Raw genomic sequence first — 20,511 nt, 5'->3', positions numbered from 1 at the left:
TCTGTTGTCACTTTGTGTTTTTCTTTTTTCTTCTGTAATAAATCTGAACCAGCTCAACCGGTTTGATCTTTAGCTATTGCTGTGCCTGTGCTGATCTGTCCACTATACTAAAGCATGGGTACTTCAAGCCTGGATCTACTGGTTCAACAGTTTCTCTGAATACTGGTTTAAAAAAGTGGTGGCAAAGTATTAGAAGCCCAGGAATTTTGGTTTATCAGATTTCACGATTTGTCCATAAAAAGGCTTATGTGTACTTCATAGCACTGTTTATGGAGCCGAATTATGAGAACTATGTTTGTGTAGCAATCTAAAACTGTAAAATATTTAAATAAATAATAATAAAAAAACTTTAAATGATTAAAATAAGTAATGCGTTTTTTATTTGCGTTCTTTCCTTTTAAACTACTTTATTACTGCTTTATTATAACGCGACAGTGCTTCTTAAATCACAAGCACAGTTTAAACACATGTACTGACACTAAAACTTCGTCTCAGTCTGAAACAATGCTGAGACTTTTATTGAAGCTGCATCCTGCTCGTTCACCTTCCCACCCGTTTTGCGCAGATCCCGCCTATGATCCCGCCCGTGATTGGCTTGCAGATTCCCGTCTTCTACTCTCCGGTTGGCTCGGAGTTCTTACTCGCCGCGCTCACCAAAGCAGCCAATCATAGCGCCAGGGGTCTCAACCCACCAGCCAATCCTAACGAAGGAAGGCGTGAGTGTCCGAAATGCGGGTGGAAAAGGAGCTACCCGCGCTGCAGAGTGACAGCGGTGCGGGCTGTGGGAGCGGATCGCGGCGGAGTTCAGCGTCAAAACACATTTATATTTAAATATTTCCGCTGATTTATTTAGTTTGTTTGCGCTGGTGAAGGCCTCCTGGAATCCTCAGCGTGGAATGGTCGGGTCCCTCACGGCGAAGAGGAATTTTCCGCTCCAGTCGAAGAGAAGTTTTCCGTTAATTCCGGGCGCGCGGGGTAGGTAGCTAACGTTAGCTATGCTAAGCTAACTGTTTAGCCAGTCTTTCACAAAAAACCGCTTTAATGCGGATTCGGTTCGGTTTAAAGCCGCGGGCCGTTATTATTGGACCGCTTTAATGCGGATTCGGTTCGGTTTAAAGCCGCGGACCGTTATTATTGGACCGCTTTAATGCGGATTCGGTTCGGTTTAAAGCCGCGGGCCGTTATTATTGGACCGCTTTAATGCGGATTCGGTTCGGTTTAAAGTCGCGGGCCGTTATTATTGGACCGCTTTAATGCGGATTCGGTTCGGTTTAAAGCCGCGGGCCGTTATTATTGAACCGCTTTGATGCGGATTCGGTTCGGTTTAAAGCCGCGGGCCGTTATTATTGAACCGCTTTAATGCGGATTCGGTTTAAAGCCGCGGGCCGTTATTATTGGACCGCTTTAATGCGGATTCGGTTCGGTTTAAAGCCGCGGGCCGTTATTATTGGACCGCTTTCCCGCAGAGAGGCTGGACTGTTTTTCGGTTTGGACTCAAGGCCACAGAACCTTGCATTTAAACCGCCCTGCGGCGAAAACCAGGAGCCGCTGTGGCTGCTTTGCAACTTATCTCCGACCTGGAACAACAGACTCTGCACAACGTCCACTAAAGCCTGGGTGGTGGAGGTTCAGCCATGCGTCACATGGGTTTAGTGCTACTGCTGCTCAGTAACGTAGTTATGCGTTTAAAGACTTTCCAGCTTCAATGAATGTAATACAAACGTCTTTGTTGTGAAACTTGTGGACCCATCACACAGTCTGCTGTGGCCCTTTAACTGGAGGACACGGGTTTGGTTTGGGCCCTGTGTTTAACCTGAGGGGCCAGGAAGCGGGACAGGTTGCTGTTTACACGTCATGCATGTCATAGGTGTTGATTCATGTCTTAGGATGTTGATGCATAAGAAGAACTGATACAGCTTTCAGAGCTTACTGGGAAAGACTTGGGCATGTGAGCACCTTTGGTCTGCAGTTCCTGAGTGGTTTCTAAAAAATATCACTGTTTTACCAGAAGCCTGAAATCCCTGTTCAGGGTGTTAGTGCTTCACATCAGCTCCAGTTTCTGGCTTACAGTGGCCTTATCCTTCACAAAAGCTGCACTATAAAAGTTTAGGAAGTAGCTTAACCTGTTGGTCATAGTGCATCTACACTGTTTATCCTTAAAGTAGGTTTACACTTAAGGCCTCTGGGATATTTTTTTTCTTAGGTTTAACGTTACGAACTGCAGTAAACAAGTCACTCCTATTATTAATTTTAAGATGCTGTTAACTTGGTGTGTTTCAGCTGAAATGACAGATCTGGGCTCTAATCAGGGTTTGCTGACTTGTTAGCTCAGTTTAAATGGACGGGATGGTTTTCACTTAAAATCTAAGACACTTCAAGGCAGCTTTCGGTTCCCGTTCCTCTTCTCGCTGCCCTACATTCTGCCGCTCCAGCACCGATGACACATAAGCCTTAAATTAGCCGAATAGACCCTGAGGTGTCAGCAAGGTGTGCAAGGCCACAACCATGTGATAAATCTGCTTTGCATGTACAAATGATTGCCTGCGGAAATCAGGAAACCAATATTTCGGCATTTTCCAACAAAGCAAAGGCTGAAATTCTGTCCGAGACTGGACCTGTCCTGTGTATTGCCAGTTGTAATCACGCAAAGCTGATTAAGAGCACAGTCGGCATCCCTCGGTGCTTCTCTTTAAGCCAACAGAGATATTACTCAAGGGATTTTGCGTCTCGGGTTGTATGTGTACTGTATAGTAATCTGTTGATTATTTGGGGAACTATGTCTCGGTAGCCTCAAAGGGCCCATATCCAAGCCCCTGAGGTCCACTTACACTGTTTGTGTGGGTTTATGTACCAAAAAAGACCATTGTCCAGACCATGTTTACGTCTTAGAATTAAACAGGTTGTTTTTGTTACTGTGCCTTTAATGTGAGATTATTTTTAAGCATTTTTAAGTGTTGGTAGTTCATTAAGACTTGATGCGTTGAGTGAATCGCTGCTGTTGGAAGAAAACCCCATATCTCCATTTTTTTTGCTGTTTTTTGACTTAATTTGAAAAGCCTGTTGTCCTTTACATTGTGTGTAAATTTCAAGATGGATGGACTAAAAGAAACGGCCTAAAATGAGTTGGAAAGACGTCTGGTTCCATTGACTTACATTAAAAGTAAAGTAGGCTTTTTCCTTCTCCTGTAATTGTAATGCAAATTATTCAGTAACTGCATGAAGTAAATATACATTGTTATTTTATTTATTTATTTATTGTAAAATTTCTCCTCAAATGAACAGAATGTGTTTTTATGATCTACGTATATCACTATATGCTTACAGTTTACTGCTGGTTCCGTTGACTTATATTAAAAGTAAAGTACGTTCCTTCTCCTGTAAAGTTAGCTGTTTGGAGATACATGGTTTTGTTCTGACAGCAGCGAAATGCTGATTGCATACAGATAGGTTTAATGGCTTTAAAACTTGCTTCGTGGTATGTTTTGAATTTAACATTAAAAACTTTTTCAAATGACTTTTAAACTGTAGTTTATCATGCAAGTTGCTGAAGAAGACAGTTGACTCCATGTGCTTTTGGCTAAACCAGTGAGGGGAGGGGAGGGGGGGGGGGGGGGGGGGGTGTTAGGGATGTGCAACGTACACTCAGATACTTCAACTTGAAAAACGGAAACCCGACCACATTTCTAGATTTTTCTAGATGTGAGGTTTCGGTTGAAGCAGTGAGCGTGATGGGATAAAGATTTGCTAGTCTAGTTATTTCTCATCCTGACTCATCGGGACAAAATGAGCTGACAAAGTGGAAACTTTTTAGGGGAACTCGAAGGTGGCATTTGAATTTCATGACTCTGTCTGCATTTCTTTATCAGGTCTCTTGTGCATTCTGCAACCTTTTGTGGTCTTAGCCAGCGAGACAGCTCCTATGACGAAAAAAAGCGCCTAAGAAAAAGGCACATCAGTGTTTTTACTCAGAGGTTTCTGATCGCTGAACGACTTACTCGTGTTTCATTTGGACTGCGATTGTGTTATTGTGGTTTTCTTTTCATGTACTGCTTCACTGAGAAGTTAGCCAGCAGTTCAGAGAACCCTTGCTGTGAACGGAAACTTGGTGAGAAGTCAAGCAGCAGAAATACACTCACTTGATTCACCAAGACAGTATATAACCGGTCAGGCGTAATATTCTGACCACCTCCTTGTTTCTACACTCACTGTCCATCTTATCAGCTCCACTGACCGTATAGCTGCACTCTGTAGTTCTACAGTTACAGACTGTAGTCCATCTGTTTCTCTGATACTCTGTTACCCTGTTCTTCAGTGGTCAGGACCCCCATGCACCCTCACAGATCAGGTGCTATTTGGGAGGTGCATCATTCTCAGCACTGCAGTAACACTGACGTGGTGGTGGTGTGTTAGTGTGTTGCACTGGTCTGAGTGAATCAGACACTGCAGTGCTGCTAGAGTTTACCATGACGGTCAACATCCCGTGAGTCCAGTCAGAGTGAGATGAGCAGCAGTGAGCAGTGATTGTGTTTTTAACTGCTTTAAAATGACGTCAGACTCAGGAAAACGTCCTTCACACGTCCTTATTAAAGAAGGCTGAGAGGAAGACGTCGTGCTCTGAGACACATAAGCTGGACGTCCGTCCCACCGCCGTCTTTTAAAGATCAGAGCATGAAATTCGTCTCCTCTGCAGACCAGTTTCTGCTCTGCCATGTTGAACGGTATAAATTTGCACCGCACATGCAGAATGGACTTAAACTTTCTGATAGGGAATGTAATCGGATACAGGCGTTTACACGGATTCTTCTGTTTGACAGATTACAGGATTATCCACCTTGATCAGTCAGATAGACACTGCGTTCTGAATGGTCTCAATCAGACTAGACTATATAGATTGAGGTGTTTACATGGACGTATTGTAGTTCAATTGAGCTCTTAGTCGGATTGTTAATGGATTATTAAGCGAATGAAAGCTCGCAATTTCCATGACAGGAGGCAGCACAAAAGTTGGTGCGAAGTAGGCAGAGTCAGCGACGCAACAGAGTTGAGCGGAGTTTAGCTTTATGCAGATAAGTAATGAACCAACACTGATTACCAATAGAAGTTGAGCAGCTTAGTACGCGCTTGATCTCCGCCACTGTGAAACGCTGCACAGTTTTTGGATTTTACAGTTGTTCTACTACAAATTAAGTAATGCAGCAGTGCTTTCACTGCAAATAGACAGTAATTGAAAAGACCAAATTCTGTTTCCCTTAAACTGATTGCAGAGGCACAGCGATTAAATACAAATTACCATACAAGTGATTCCTCCCCAGGATTTTTATTTGTAGTGGGAACGCATCTGATTTGTGCTTGGCATCAGTGAAACCATGGCAACCAACAGTCCGCTGGAGTTAAGAAACGCCCACAGGTGACAAGCGACCAGTGCTTTGGGCGAGGAGGTGAGAAGTCGCTGCCGGTGTGAACGCAGGATAAGCTGAGTGCTAACGGAACCTGCAGTACCACTGCTGTTAACACAGAATCAGCATTCAGTGAAAAATCTGGCTGACTGTCATTTGTTGGCTCTGAAGTTGAGCAAGCAGTAGGTAATTATTAACTTCATTTACTGCATGTGTACATGCAAACTGGTATACCATCATACCTTCATAACCATGAGTAACACCCAATACTGTCCAGTGCTGGTCATTTTTTTATGCGAATATCCGTCAAAACCCATATTATTTTCCCATTTATCAGTAGATGATATGTTGGCCACCAATTTGTCATGCACCCTTATCACTACTAGCAGGACTATCCCTCCTCTATCTCCTCTCACAGCTGTCAACATTCAGAGGCCGTGATACGCAGTGATGTCATGGAGAACGACAGTCAGTTCCAAGGCCAGTTGCACAGTTCCTGACCACACACCTCCATCCAAAGCCACAGCTGCTTTGTGTTTTTGAGGTCATGCTGCAGCTCTCCCCGCCCCTGGGCTTCACCCCAGGATGATCCCATTGTTGTGTGGCTGGCTGTCCACCTTCATTTATTAACTTCTCCACTCAAATGGGACATTTGACAAATGCATGTTATACATTTTTCTGGATATATTTATTAGAAGATTAGATGGAAGATAATGTTTGTGTTAGGAAAGGGAAAAGTCAAAGGAAAAACTGGAGTTTAAAAAAAATGATTAAACGTAATAGAGAAAATGAGACTCGATGACCGTGCAAGTCCAGGTGGACCACAAATAGGCAGCACTGAAAGCTTTCGTTTTTGAGTGATAAAAGTTTTTGCTTCAGGTCTGAGAAAAATCCACAGGTGTTTCTGTCCATGCTTCCACTGTGAGAAGATGACTCAGCGCTGTGGGTCTGAAAGGATGTGTAGCCGATTAAGAAGACCTTACTAAAGCGATAAGCCATGAGAGGCTTGGGTTACTGCAATTTTATCATTGGAATGGTGTTCTTAGGCACGATGTGAAGCGGAGTAAAACTCCCTTCCCTGTGATAAAATCGCCAAGAAATGTAGTTCCTTTAGAGTATGGTGTTGTTGCTAAGCAACCATGGACCACTGAATGAGGAGAGCGTTTGGCCGCCCATCACTCTATATTGCAGACGTCATGATTTTTTTTTAAAGCTTTTTGTCGTATAACAATGAACATATTCTTGCACAGCACCATTTGACCTTTTAAACTCCTCGAGACCACTCCTCAGATCCGAACCGCACTCCGTCATGTTCTTCATAACGTTCATATTCCATAAGCTCCATTCAGAAGCTGTGCGTCTTGTGAGGCTGTAGCTCTTCTCTCCAGTCTAATAGACGGTGATGTCATTGTAAACCCTTATAATAAAAGAAGCTGAACTCAGTTTGTTTTTCTACTGAAAGTCGACCTGTTTTTCCCCAAATCTGGGCTCTAAACTATAAACAGACGGCGTCTCTTCAGTGATCTGCTCTGGAAACATCACTTTTAGAGAACAACACAAAGAGCGGCGCAGATTTTTGGCTTTCAGCAGTGAATTGTGAGCGTGTAGTGATATGTGGAGATCATAAAACACACGTTCTGTAGTAACAGAACATAACTGTTGAGGGAGCTTTTACAAAAAAAAATAAATAAAAATTCACATTTATTTCATGCAGGGGGACAGGGTCATCTGGGATTTTCTGCTCTCCCAACTGCTACCATGACCCTATCTGGATTAAGTGGTTAACGACGATGATGATTTATTTCATGCATCATTCATCATCATCATCATCGTTGACCGCTAGTCCAGATAGGGCTGTGGTAGCAGTTGGGAAATCAGAAAATCCCAGATGACCCTGTCCCCCTGCATGAAATAAATGTGAATTTATTTTTATTTATTACTATTAATACTTTGCCTTATGATTTGGTGAAGAAAATTTTGATGGACAAACCAAAATATACCCTGGAGAATAAGAGGTAAATTCAAAAAGCATTTTTTGGTCACCAAATTGCCATTGAAAGGCTTATCTAGCACCAGCAGGGCCGAACCTCAAACGGCTCCCTGCTCCTTGACTGTAGAGGCCAGAACTTCTAAACTTTCATAGCTAGAACACTGTTTAGGGAGTACAGAGCCGTTTGGGACTCGGCCTGGGTTTGATGAGACTTCTGACTGAAATACAGACGTTTGAAGTGTGTAAAACATTGAAGTGACATTTTTAGACTTTTACACTGCAGTTTTACAGTAAATCACACTGTCAGTGCTTTTCAAGCCTGTGATATTAATGATGGAGCTGTTTCGCCTGTCAACTCGCCGACCAGCCTGGTTCTAGATAAGAACACAAATCTCCAGTCCCTCAGTTTAAACAGAAAACGGGTTCTTACTTCATCATGCTTGAATGTCCATGAGAGCAGCGTGAGTCAAAGATAACAGCACAAAGTTTTTGGGCAGAAAATGCAACCAGTATCTAAGACTGAACTTTGGAGGTTTGGAAAAACATCCTTACAGATTTCTTTGAAAAACTGAAAGCTTCCTCTTCTGTGTCCGGTTATATCCACAAGTAGGCGATCTAAATTTATGTGTGGTTCTAGTGGCTGTATTATAGAAACTTCCTGTCTTTTTGTCTTAAGTTAAGATCCGACAGGTCACGATAAGATTTTTCACAAATTTGTGTTACAGAAGATGCAAATTTGATCTTGATTTAAGAATCGTATCTGATTTTACAGCATCTTATCTGATCTTGCAGCATCTTATCTCAAGTTAGGAAATCTTAACTTACTCGATCAGAGTCAATGATCAGCTGTCCTTTCTGTTACCTAGTGACCGACCATATGGGCACAGCTGAAGCATATACACATAATCAAGTTAGTTAGCCAGACAGCTAACATTAGCTACAGTTACAGTGTAAAGAAAGTCAAACAAAACTAAAGCGTGATAAACTGAGAGTTAAGAATATTGTGGCAGCGCCCCCTTCTGTTTATCAGTTTCAATCTCCATTTCCCAAACGCTTTAGCTAAATGCACTAATTACTCCTTCTAATAAACAGACACATGTTCAGCTCCGTCTCCTCATTATTCACCACAATCACTGTAATATTGAATCTAACGAGTTTTTATCAGACATTAACACCTGAATGTTCTTAAACGCTGTTTAAAACAGTGCTTTTAGTGTAGATAAATGCTGTGTCATTGTGCTGGTTATAGTGAACTGCGTTAGCCGTCACTGCATAAAACAATAGAAATGGACAGTTAAACGGATGTTAAGACACTCTGTTAAGTTTATCTTAAAGTTAAGAAAATATTTCAGATATTTTGACAACTTAGGATGTTTCTGTAAAACCAATTTCCTGTTTGGAAATAAGATAAGATTACAGATTTAACTTGTTCTGTAATGGCTTCTGTCCTAAATTCAGTCTTTACTGAAGTTGCTATGACAACAAATCAGATATGATATGAGGTTCTGTAATATTGCCTCTGGTCTCTGTCCTTAATGTTCCTTCTCTGTCCTTTTAGATTTCTGAGGTGTCTGGTGAAGTGACCCTGCCATGCGTGAATACAAGCTTGTGGTGCTGGGCTCTGGAGGAGTGGGCAAGTCTGCACTAGTGAGTGATTTACCTAGACTCCAAAGGTCCAGCCTGCAGGCCTGGCTAACAGTTCCTTCAGTAACCTGATGCACATCATATTAATCGCCCTGTCTGTGGTTGGATGGACTTTAAAGAATGTTGGCAGGAATCCCATTTAATTTAATGAGAAATTTAAGTGCAAAACTTGTTAAAAATAAGTAAATTTACAGTGTGTTTCAAATATCTACTTATTTGCATGTCTGTGAAAGGTCACAGTTGTATTCAGTTGTAATATTTTGTTGGTGCCAAATATCATTGTTGTTTAACCTCTTCAGCTCCTCGGGACCACCACAACGCACTTGGTCATGTTCTTCATAACTTTCATATTTCATAACCTACATTCAGAAGCTGGGCGTCATATGAGGCTGTAACTCTTCTTTCCAGTCTAATAGATGGATAATGTACTTTCAAACTCTTGTAAGCCCAGAAACAGTTCGCTGAAGACAAGCAGTCCAAGAACATGGATTTCTGGAACCAGGTCCTGTGGTCTGACGAGACCAAGATAAACTTGCTTGGCTCAGATGGTGTCCAGCATGTGTGGTGGCACCCAGGTGAGGAGCACCAAGACAACTGTCTCTTGTCTACAGTCAAGCATGGTGGTGGTAGCATCATGGTCTGAAGCTGCATGAGTGCTGCCGGCACTGGGGAGCTGCGGTTCATTGAGAGAAAAATGAATTCCAGCATGTACTATAACATTCCGAAGCAGAGCACGATCCTCTCCCTTCCGAAACTGCGCCATATGGCAGTTTACCAACTCTGTAACGACCCCAAACACACCTCCAAGATGACAACTGCCCTGCTGAAACTCAACTGAGCACCTGTGAGGCTTCATCAAGCAGAAGGTGAAGGAGAGCAAGGTGTCTAACATCCACCAGCTCCGTGATGTCATCATGGAGGGGTGGAAGAGGATTCCAGTAGCAACCAGTGCAGCTCTGGTGAATTCCATGGCCAAAAGGGTTCAGGCAGTGCTAGATAATAATGGTGGTCACACAGAATATTGATACTTTAAGCACAATCTGGACACGTCCACTGTGAGGTGGACTCACTTGTGCTGCCAGCTGTTTAGACATTAATGTCTGTGTGTTGTTCTTTTCAGAGGACAGTCAATCTGCACTGCTATACAAGCTGCACACTGACCACTTTGTTATATATATTATACGTATCAGTTTCATTTCTATAGTGTCGTCACATGAAAAGATAGGATAACATATTTGCAGAAATGTGCGAGGTATGCTCACTTTTATGTGAGATACTGTCTGTATGTGTATATATGTATTTGTGTATATATGTTATTGTTACATCTGGTTCTTCACTCCCATTCTGTGTGTTTGTATTTCAGACAGTACAGTTTGTCCAGGGAATCTTTGTGGAGAAATATGACCCCACAATAGAAGACTCGTACAGAAAGGTACCATTTGGTTCTCTGTTCTGCTCAGCTTATATCTCATTTGAGTGGGTTCTATTTGTCCTAAACCTCCTGCTTCTACCTCTTTCAGCAAGTCGAAGTGGATGGGCAGCAGTGCATGTTGGAGATCCTAGATACAGCAGGCACAGTAAGTAGGGTTGCACTTCCTCACTCTTTGGTTACTTGTCAGTCATTGTTGATATCTGATTACATTGGCTTGTCACCCAGGCCCTTTGAAAATATAACTTACTGCCCAGCTACATTACATCTGAACTGAACTGAGCTTTTTGTTCTGGTTTTGCAACACAGAGGAGAGAACTCGGAGAGGATGATTTCTAATGACCCACTTTTCACAGTTTTAGTGATGTCAGATTATTGTGTTATTGGCTCATTGATCAGAACTTGGCCATGAACCAAAAAGGTCATGTGTGCCCACTGATAACCTCTGCTGCTGTCACTAGGGCTTTGGACCAGGCCCTTAACCCAGGCTGCTCTCCCTGGCGAGTATTAGCCAGCTGGAGCAAGAGTCAGCAGCTTTATAAAATGTGATATTTTGTCGCAAACTAATGACTTGCTTTGATATGCCATCATTGTTGAGCTGTTTTCCCATTTTTAATGACCGATATAAGAGTCGGGGAGAAAATCACTCATTTGTCATCTTCTTTTCCTGAAACAGGAGCAGTTCACAGCAATGAGGGACCTGTACATGAAGAATGGTCAGGGATTTGCTCTCGTATACTCTATCACAGCACAGTCCACCTTCAATGACCTGCAGGATCTACGAGAACAGATCCTACGGGTAAAGGACACTGAAGATGTAAGTGTCTGAGGGAGCTCTCGGGGGGAACCCTAACCCTAACCTGCCAAAGTCATTATAAATGTGTACTAGAGGTGTAAATCTCTGGTCTCATTTTGATTTGAATAGGAGTATTTATATAGTTTAAATAGGAGTTTATATATTTAAATAAGATTTTTTTTTTGTCTTTTAATTTCTTCACAATTTGATTAGATTAGTATAATTCAGATTTTTTTACAATACATGGTACACACATGTAACTCCTTTTTTTTCATATTTACAAAATAGTATATGTAGACAATATAAAAATCAGCACCAAAAAAATCAACAATGGCCTGAATCTTATTGTGGACCAACACAGATCCCTGCTATGCCATAGCTTAACACTCCATGTGCCCAGCCCACTGCCTGGAGCATGCTCCACTGTTCCCTGGGCTGTGCCACTCAGGGGATGCCCTTTTTTGGACATGTGTGGAGGGAATGCACTGAGCCCAGGATAAAGCCCCTGGCCCAGGGGAGCGTGGCCTGGAGCAGTTAGAGGCGTTGGAATTTGTTATGATTGGACTTTTCACCGCCTGCCGCACTTCCTCTTTCCTCATGCTAGCTCTGTGGCTTGGCCTGCGTTTAGAGCTGTGTTACATCCCATTCGCAGCAAAGATCCATTGTGAGAACGAATAGAGAAAGAAAATATAGAAGCCTAGGAGCTCAATGGAAAGTGCGCAATATATCATTATTTTGGTGAATTATGACACTTTTTTTAATGTTTTAAATTTTTAGTTTTAGTAAAGTTTTAAAGTTTACTTTTTTTTTCATAGCTTGTTTTATTTCACTGGAAAATTTAGTCCATTTCACTTGCAAACCTTAAACCTTATAAAAATATGTCTTGTGCTGTAAGAACATCTTAAATGATTTTCTACCATATTGCACACCTTCAGTGGAAAGGAATACACATTGTATACAAGTCAACCTTGTTTCTTCTAAGAGGCTCATTTGCTTGAAGATTTATGTGCTCATAGCCAGCAATCAATAACTGCCTGACAACAAATAATGGCTTGAAGGTGGAGCTATGTAAACATTGTCGGCATTCTCTCCGTGCTTGCTGTTTTCTTCCGGCCCCAGGCCCTCATATTTGGTCTTGTACAGTGTGAACTGTGTCACAGCATTCGTTCTTTCTGCTCTGCTCTTTAGAGCTGCAGTGCTGTGATATGTACTGTAGCTCTGTCAACGTCCCCTGGGGAACCGCACTGGGGTTCCTAGCCTGGACCTGTTTGGATTTGAAACATTCTCCACACGACAAGTCCAAATACGACTGGCACCCTGTTGCTCGGTCTGTGGTCCAGCAGCTATGGGGGTTGAGGAAGGGAGGACAGAGAGAAGGGGAGGCTGTGGAGAGGGAAGAAAAACATTTCAGCATTCTGTGGACTCTTGAGGGTGCAGTTGGACCTTTTCCTGCTGTATGGAGCGTCCTTCTTCAGTTCCACAATAGGCGGCATATTTGTAATGGCCTTTTTTTAATGCTAGGCTGTTAAGAAGAATTCATAATATTTTTGGATTCTGTTCTCCGAAGTTGAGGCAAACCAACTTTGTTAGTTATTTTAAGGCATGCTGATGGTTTGTAAACATGATCTAGTGTTGCTTCTTGTTAAACTCAAGCCCAATCTCATTTCATCCCTCTCCCCTACCACTTAGCCCTTAACCCTAGGAGTAGGATGTCCTAATTTTTGATGAGATAGAGAGGTAGGGCGAAGTAGTAGGATTACATGACCCTCCAAAACGAAGTTTTTCAAAGACATGCTGTAAACATTGTGAGGGGAAAAAAAAAAAGAAAAACTGCACAAGAGACCAAAGAAAACCACAAATGTGAGAATTTTCTCCATTAAAAGTTATGATACAACTGCATTTTCAGAGTTTTATGTCGTTTCAGTGTATTATGGCACTTTTCTTCATAACAAGCATAAAAAAAATCACAGTATACTGATGTCTTGGTCGGTAGCTGGCTAGCAAAAGTTTCCATTCCAATTTAAATGGTGCATCAATTACATTCTGGCGCCTCAGGCTTCAGAATTGCTGTACCATTTAATAATATAATATATCATAAATAATAGATAATAAAAGATAATAAATAACTGCCCCCCTCTTTGAAGGCGTATGATCCCTAAATGTAAGCAGTGAGGAGCTGAACTTTCCCCTCCTCTGCTGTCCCTGCAGACGGGCAGGGTCGCCTACAGAGCGGCGCTAGTAGCTGATAATGAAGTGATGCTCTTTTATTAGAGGGTCTCAACCACTGCTCAGTTTCAGGGGGCAACACCTGAAAACAAGAGGTAGGGGTAAAACTTGGAAATGGGATTGGGTCCTAGACTTGAACAGCCAGATGATAACTGTTTTTTGAAGGTAAAGTAGGAGGTAGGAGGTGATGGTATGCTTGTTAATAATCAATTGACAGTAATCCAGTGGATGTGACTTAAGTTAGCACAGCTAAAAGTCTTCCCAAAAAAACTGCAGTGAAGCGAAGAACAGGTCAGGCTCCAGTCCTCATGGGCCAAATCACTGCAGACTTCAGCTCACTGCCTCAGCTAATTAGCAAGGCAAGCAGGCAAGATGAGGGTAAACACTGATCTCCACAGCACTTTAAAAATGAATAATCATAATGGGGCAGTCGTGGGCTGGAGGTTAGGGAACCAGCCTTGTGATTGGAAGGTCGCCGGTTTGATCCCCTCGGTGGACAGCACGTAACTGAAGTGCCCTTGAGCAAGACACCTAACCTCCAACTGCTCCCCGGGCGCTGTGGATAGTGCTGCCCACTGTGTGTGTATGTAGTGATCCACTGCACGGATGAGGGATTGTGGGAATAAAAGGATCACTCAACGCTGGCATTATCGATTATATTATTAATTGAATTTAGTACTAAAAAGTTCATTTTGACCAATAATAATATAAAAAAGACAATTTAACAGGAACAAACCATGCATTGATGTCCAAATAGGGATATACAACAAAATAATGTACATCAAATCGACTCCTTTAGAGTCATCAGGGGGACTAATGACTAAAGATGGGACTAATAAGGGTCTCATAATCTTAATAATTAAAATAAAAATATTAATAATAGTAAATAAACAAATACATAATAAAATAAAATAAAAATGATAGTAAAAAAAAAATCAGGTAAAACAGGTGCCAGTAGAGTGGAGTTAAATAGTGATGTGGTGATAGTGATAATGATAGTTTCCTATCAGTCGGGTCCTAAACAGGCATCTGCCTGCCGTTTTAATTGTTAGTTCTCTCTGCTGCAGAAGCACTGCAAGTCAAAATGGGCTGTTTTGATTATGGTTATGAACAGTGGAGCCTTAATGTTATGAATTGTATATCAACTTGAAACCTGTTCAGCTTTATTATGTGTGTCCTGCTTATCCTCACACACACGGAGACAGACGTCACTCCACACAGTACCGGCTGCATGGAAACATGCAGACGGGAAGTAGATTTGATCCTGCATGGGCGGGGCTGGAAACGTTTCCTTTTTCCCTCCTCGCTAAGCGTTGCTTGTCCGGTTCTTAGCTTAACTAGCAGGGACACAGATTCAGTTCACAGTGAGATTAGCTTCATTAAGGGCTCACATTTATGCCACATTCTGAAATTCATTTCCTTACAGCAGTATAATATATACACGTAACACTCTGACCGCCTCCTGGTTTCTACGCTCACTGTCCCCTTTATCAGCTCCACTGACTGTATAGCTGCACTCTGTAGTTCTACAGTTACAGACTGTAGTCCATCTGTTTCTCTGATACTCTGTTACCCTGTTCTTCAGTGGTCAGGACCCCCATGGACCCTCACAGAGCAGGAACTATTTGGGTGGTGGGTCATTCTCAGCACTGCAGTAACACTGACGTGGTGGTGGTGTGTTAGTGTGTGTTGTGCTGGTGTGAGTGGATCAGACACAGCAGTGCTGCTGGAGTATTTAAACACCTCAGTGTTGCTGCTGGACTGAGAATAGTCCACCAACCAAAAATATCCAGCCAACAGCGTCCTGTGGGCAGCGTCCTGTGGGCAGCGTCCTGTGACCACTGGTGAAGCACTAGAGGATGATCAACACAAACTGTGCAGCAGCAGATGAGCTGTCGTCTCTGACTTTACATCTACAAGGTGGACCAACAAGGTAGGAGTGTCTAATAGAGTGGACAGTGAGTGGACACAGTGTTTAAAATCTCCAGCAGCACTGCTGTGCTGACTGATGCCCCATAAAGATCACATTTGAAATATAATGTGAACAGCCAAACAAAAACAAAAAATCGAATTTGGAGAGAAAATCAGATTTGTCACTTTACCTGCTGTGTAAACATAGTCATGGAGTCCTGAATGTGTACTGCTGCGCAAACATAACAGACCCGTTTGATGCTCACCGGCTGAAATAGATGTAGTCTCTACATCAGGGCTGCCCAAAGTGCAGCCTGCAAGCCAAATTGGCCAATGAAAGCATTTGATTTGGCTACCAGAAAATCCTAGCCCCTCACCCAAAGAAAGAACAAATAATATATGTGTCGCGTGAGGAAATGATGTATGTTTATGGTCTTCTGTTTCTTAATTTACTCATAATTGTTGAGGTGCATCACCAGATAGGAAACAAAGAACCGGCTCATGCAACTAATTGTCTCCGTCTCTCTGGGTCTCCGTCTCAGGTGCCGATGATCCTGGTTGGTAATAAGTGTGATCTGGAGGATGAGCGAGTTGTGGGGAAGGAGCAGGGTCAGAATCTGGCCCGCCAGTGGAACAGCTGTGCCTTTTTAGAGTCTTCAGCCAAATCAAAGATCAATGTCCTTGATGTAAGTATATGTTAGTACATAAGAATGTGTACTAATATATAGCTGTACTATTCACTCATTTGTCTGTTTAGCTCTTTCATTATCTCTCAAGATCTGGTCCTACTTGATCTCTTATGTAACCATCTTGTGTAATTTTTTCTCGCTACAGATCTTTTATGACTTGGTCAGACAGATAAATAGAAAAACACCTGTGGAAAAGAAGAAAGCGAAAAAGAAATCCAACTGTGCGCTTCTGTAGAGTCCCCTCCCTACAGCAGCTCTGAGCTCGGTACGTTTATTTACTACAGTTTTCAGGGATAGAAGGTCAGCATGTGCTACTACCTGTCCTTTTAGGACCCTGCATGCTGATGCTATGTGCAGTCAGAGGAATAGACCACCAGTCGTGCGTCATTCTGTAGTCCTTGTTATGCCCATATTAGGAGCTCTGGGTCTGAGCTCCATATCTCTATGGCCAGAATGAACAGGGTTTTTGAAACAGTCACCTCCATCATCCCCCGTATTAAATAAAAATGTTCAGAACCTGATATGTTTTGTCGTGTGTACATTTTTCTCTCTGGATACCACTGGAAATGGACATAAGAGCAGGGCCCAGACTACAAAATGATGACCCGACTGCAGTGGTCGATTATCAGAGGAGGAGACGGTCAAATTTAATTTAAATTTAATTGTCGGTTGTTGCAAAGCATGACAGAATATGAAACTGGGTACTCTCCATGGGTTAAATATTTTTAGACTCCGTTTAAGCGTGTGGTTAGCAAGATCATATGCATGCAAGCTGCATGTAGATTTAGGGCTGAGCAATTTGGATAAAATATCTAATTGCGATTTTTCTGACTATGACCATTTAAATCGCAATTGCAATTATAGTGTATAAATTGAAGATTTTATTTTATTTTATATATATATATATATATATATATATATATATATATTTGGACAAGACCAGAATATTAACCTTTTTTCACCATTGTAGGAACAAAACCAACATCCAAAATAACTTTTTAGGAGAAGCAAAAAAAAAAATCTGCTTTACTTTTAATGCAAGTCAGTAGAACAAATAGAGTTGTCCAAGTAATTTTGGGTTGTTTCTTTTGGTTCGTTCATCATGAAATTTACACACAAAGTGAAGAACAGCAGGCATTTTCAATTTTCAAAAATGGACACTGTTAAGACCACATCTGACCGACAGCCGATTCGGTCCGACTCTGAAGACGAGACGACACTAAATTCCCAAACTGTCGTCTCCACTGAGCAGCTTTTCAGTCGGCAGCTGTAACAGAAGAACAGCTGAACAACCTGGAATCAGCCAGAAATGAACCCAACACCATTCGCCAGACGTGTCTGATCTTCAGAGTCAGACCAAATCAGACTGAGCCGTAAAACTGACCCAGTAAAAACAGAGAAGCTGCTCAGTGGAGACGACATTTTGGGAATTTAGTGTAAGGAGCTGGAGAACGAACTGCCGGCTGAGCAGCGAGTGGACGGAGCTCGTTACTCTGATGTAGCAACAAGCTGCTTGTTAAGGAGCTCTAATTAGGAGGAAGGAGCTGAACATTAAAACATATTAAACGCCGCGTTCACGGCCAGTTTATTCATTTCTTACTGTGTTTATTTACCTGCTGTATTAAAGCAGTAGAGACACTCGAGGAGGGAGTTATCACCAATAACATCACGGCTGGGATGATCTACGGACACCAGATCACAGCCGGGATGTTATTCCGCGATAACTCATTCCCTCTTGGGTTCTACTGCTTAATTATATGCTTTGTCTTCCAGGAGAATGCTATATTGAAGAACTCTTGCCCCATTTGGAATGTGCCAGCATTGCCATCCTCAGTGAGTGGAGCTGTGCCAGCAGACTGACGAACCTGAAGAAGAACAGCATGCACAAAGGGAACACGAGGAGTCATTTCGGTTTGATTCCAGAAAATCTGAGGAGAAACCTTCATTTAGCACAGTTTGAGTAGAACTCATTTTCAGTATTCCTCAGGAACACTCCAGCAAAATATCTTCCATAAATCCGACCAGAAGCTCGCATCATTTCATTCCGAGAACCAACGTCGTTTCAGCAACGGGAAACAATTTAATTACCCACAAACACCATCAGACAGTATAAGAAATACATATGAAGACAATGTGTGAATATTGCATATGGCAGGAGGAAGGATTTGGTACCATGAACTGAATTTTACTGAAGATTAAAAGCTTTTTTCACTTCCACCTGAACTCATAACGTTGCCATGGCTTCATACCCTCTCCAACACAGATGGGTGGAAAAAATAGAAGAAATAAAAGTTTACCAGTGTTTCTTATTTCAAACAGCATGACCACATCTTTTGATTTAAATGTAGATGTTGTAAACGAAGGCAAGTGAAAGTGTCGCCTCTCCGAATTTCCATTCTTGATATCAACTGTGTGAACGTTTATAGACTGAGCTAACATAAGGTGTATATAAACACTGTTCTCCGTTTACATCCATGGACATTTTCAACCGGATCTTGACCCCTAACCTGTGACTATTTTGTATTTAGTCACTTGACTTTCGTAGCTCCATAGCATATTCTAATAATTCTTTTTTTTTTTTTTTTTTTTGGACATGTAAACTATGGGTGTTTTTATAGTGATAAAAGACCAATTACTAGGTCTCTTGAGGTTTAATTATATTGTACTATATCTCCTCTATCGCTTCTCATGCGTTTCTGTCGAAGGATGTTCTGGCTTTTATGGTTGATTAAATTTTAGTATGTTTTCATTATATCCAATTGTTTGTATTAACTTTCATTTAAACTTTAATCTTGTTCTGTATGAAAATTGTTGAGCAATCACAGTCATCAATTTTTAGAACCGGGTGTCGCAAAATAATGACGAAAATAGCAAAATCCTATTGTCACTATTAAAACACCCTGACCTCTGCAGTCTTACTTCTCTATTCTCTACTTCTAAAATCAGAACTTACAGCAACATAAAGTAATAATTGCAGGAGATTTTAATATTGACTCTGAGAACACAGCAGATCCATTTAAAAACTCATCTCTCTTAGACTCTAGTGTTGACTCTGGGTGTTGACGTACATAATCTAACTGTTCTCCCACAAACTTCAGTAGTTTCAGATCATTTCCTAATCTCATATGAACTTGGTCTTAGTGAAAATGTGTATACATCACGCCGTTACTGCATGAAGCGTTCAATAACGCCGGATACAGCTCCACACTTTACTGAGGTCATTCCAGACTTATCAACTGTAGCGCAGATGGTGGCTAACCAAGCTGGAAGTATTTCACTCTGCTTGGAAGGACAGCCTTAGCAGGTACAGAAAGGCACTTTTCAAAACACGCTCTGTGTACCTGTCCTCACTTCTCAAAACACGCTCAGTGTACCTGTCCTCACTTCTCAAAACACGCTCAGCGTACCTGTCCTCACTTCTCAAAACACGCTCAGCGTACCTGTCCTCACTTCTCAAAACAAGCTCAGCGTACCTGTCCTCACTTCTCAAAACACGCTCAGCGTACCTGTCCTCAGTTCTCAAAACATGCTCAGCACACCTATCCTCACTTCTCAAAACACACTCAGCGTACCTGTCCTCAGTTCTCAAAACATGCTCAGCACACCTGTCCTCACTTCTCAAAACACGCTCAGCGTACCTGTCCTCACTTCTCAAAACAAACATGCATTCCTAATTAGAAATTTCAGTCACAGTTCATTTTTAGATACTTATTTTTGGGACTTTGTCTCTTGCGGAAGGCCAGAAAACAATCTCTGAGAGGGACTCTTTTACCACTGTTCCACTCCAAAAAAGCCACCTGAGTGAATTTTAGGGACTTATTCTCTGCGTTTAGTCTCTGCAACACTGTTCACCCAACACTGTGCACCAGCTCTGGACCAGCACAAGTACTCACTTTCCTGCTACGGGAGCCTATGCACCCATGGCCATGCACTGGTCCCTCTACCAATGCATCATGCTCACTTGATGACCCCGATCCTTCTGTGTGCTCAGAAAGTTGGGAAGCACTACTCGATGACAGACCCAGTTCGGATAACAGCTCATGGAAACCCAAAGAACCTGACAGTCCTCACTTCCATGGCTCATCCATCCATAATTTTGGTAACATGCCGCTTTCATGGCGCATGCCTCGGAGAGGGTATCCGGAGCTCTCCTGAAGAAGATTGCCACATCCACAACAAACGCAATCTGCCCTTGGGTGAGCACCAGGTCCGGCCGGACCTTTTGTCCTGAAGGGGGATGAAACAACCTTTACCGGTGAACTACCCTTCCAACTGTCTTGGCCGCGGTGGCGAGGAGCACACATACCCAGTTGTGTCTGCCAATATGGGACTTTTGTACATTTACAGTATTTAGCAGATGCTCTTATCCAGGGTGACTTACAAGAAGCGCTTTGTCTATCTAATAATAATAATAATAATTTATTTTTATA

The 20,511-nt window shown here is 42.1% G+C and overlaps 1 protein-coding gene across 1 annotated transcript; it reads left to right on the top strand.

Moving 5' to 3' along the window:
* The first annotated feature begins 764 nt into the window (after positions 1 to 764).
* On the top strand, positions 765 to 18,993 carry rap1ab (RAP1A, member of RAS oncogene family b). The gene is made up of 8 exons (XM_017685805.2): positions 765 to 975; positions 8,945 to 9,033; positions 10,394 to 10,462; positions 10,551 to 10,607; positions 11,136 to 11,276; positions 15,935 to 16,078; positions 16,227 to 16,346; positions 17,855 to 18,993. Exons 2-7 carry the CDS (start codon positions 8,977 to 8,979, stop codon positions 16,314 to 16,316), a joined length of 558 nt encoding a protein of 185 aa, XP_017541294.1. The 5' UTR covers positions 765 to 975; positions 8,945 to 8,976; the 3' UTR covers positions 16,317 to 16,346; positions 17,855 to 18,993.
* Positions 18,994 to 20,511: the final 1,518 nt, after the last annotated feature.

Source organism: Pygocentrus nattereri, chromosome 21 (genome assembly GCF_015220715.1).
Source record: "Pygocentrus nattereri isolate fPygNat1 chromosome 21, fPygNat1.pri, whole genome shotgun sequence".
Lineage (NCBI taxonomy): Eukaryota > Metazoa > Chordata > Actinopteri > Characiformes > Serrasalmidae > Pygocentrus > Pygocentrus nattereri.
The sequence above is the reverse complement of the archived record's forward strand: the minus strand, read 5'-3'. Positions and strand labels throughout refer to the sequence as shown.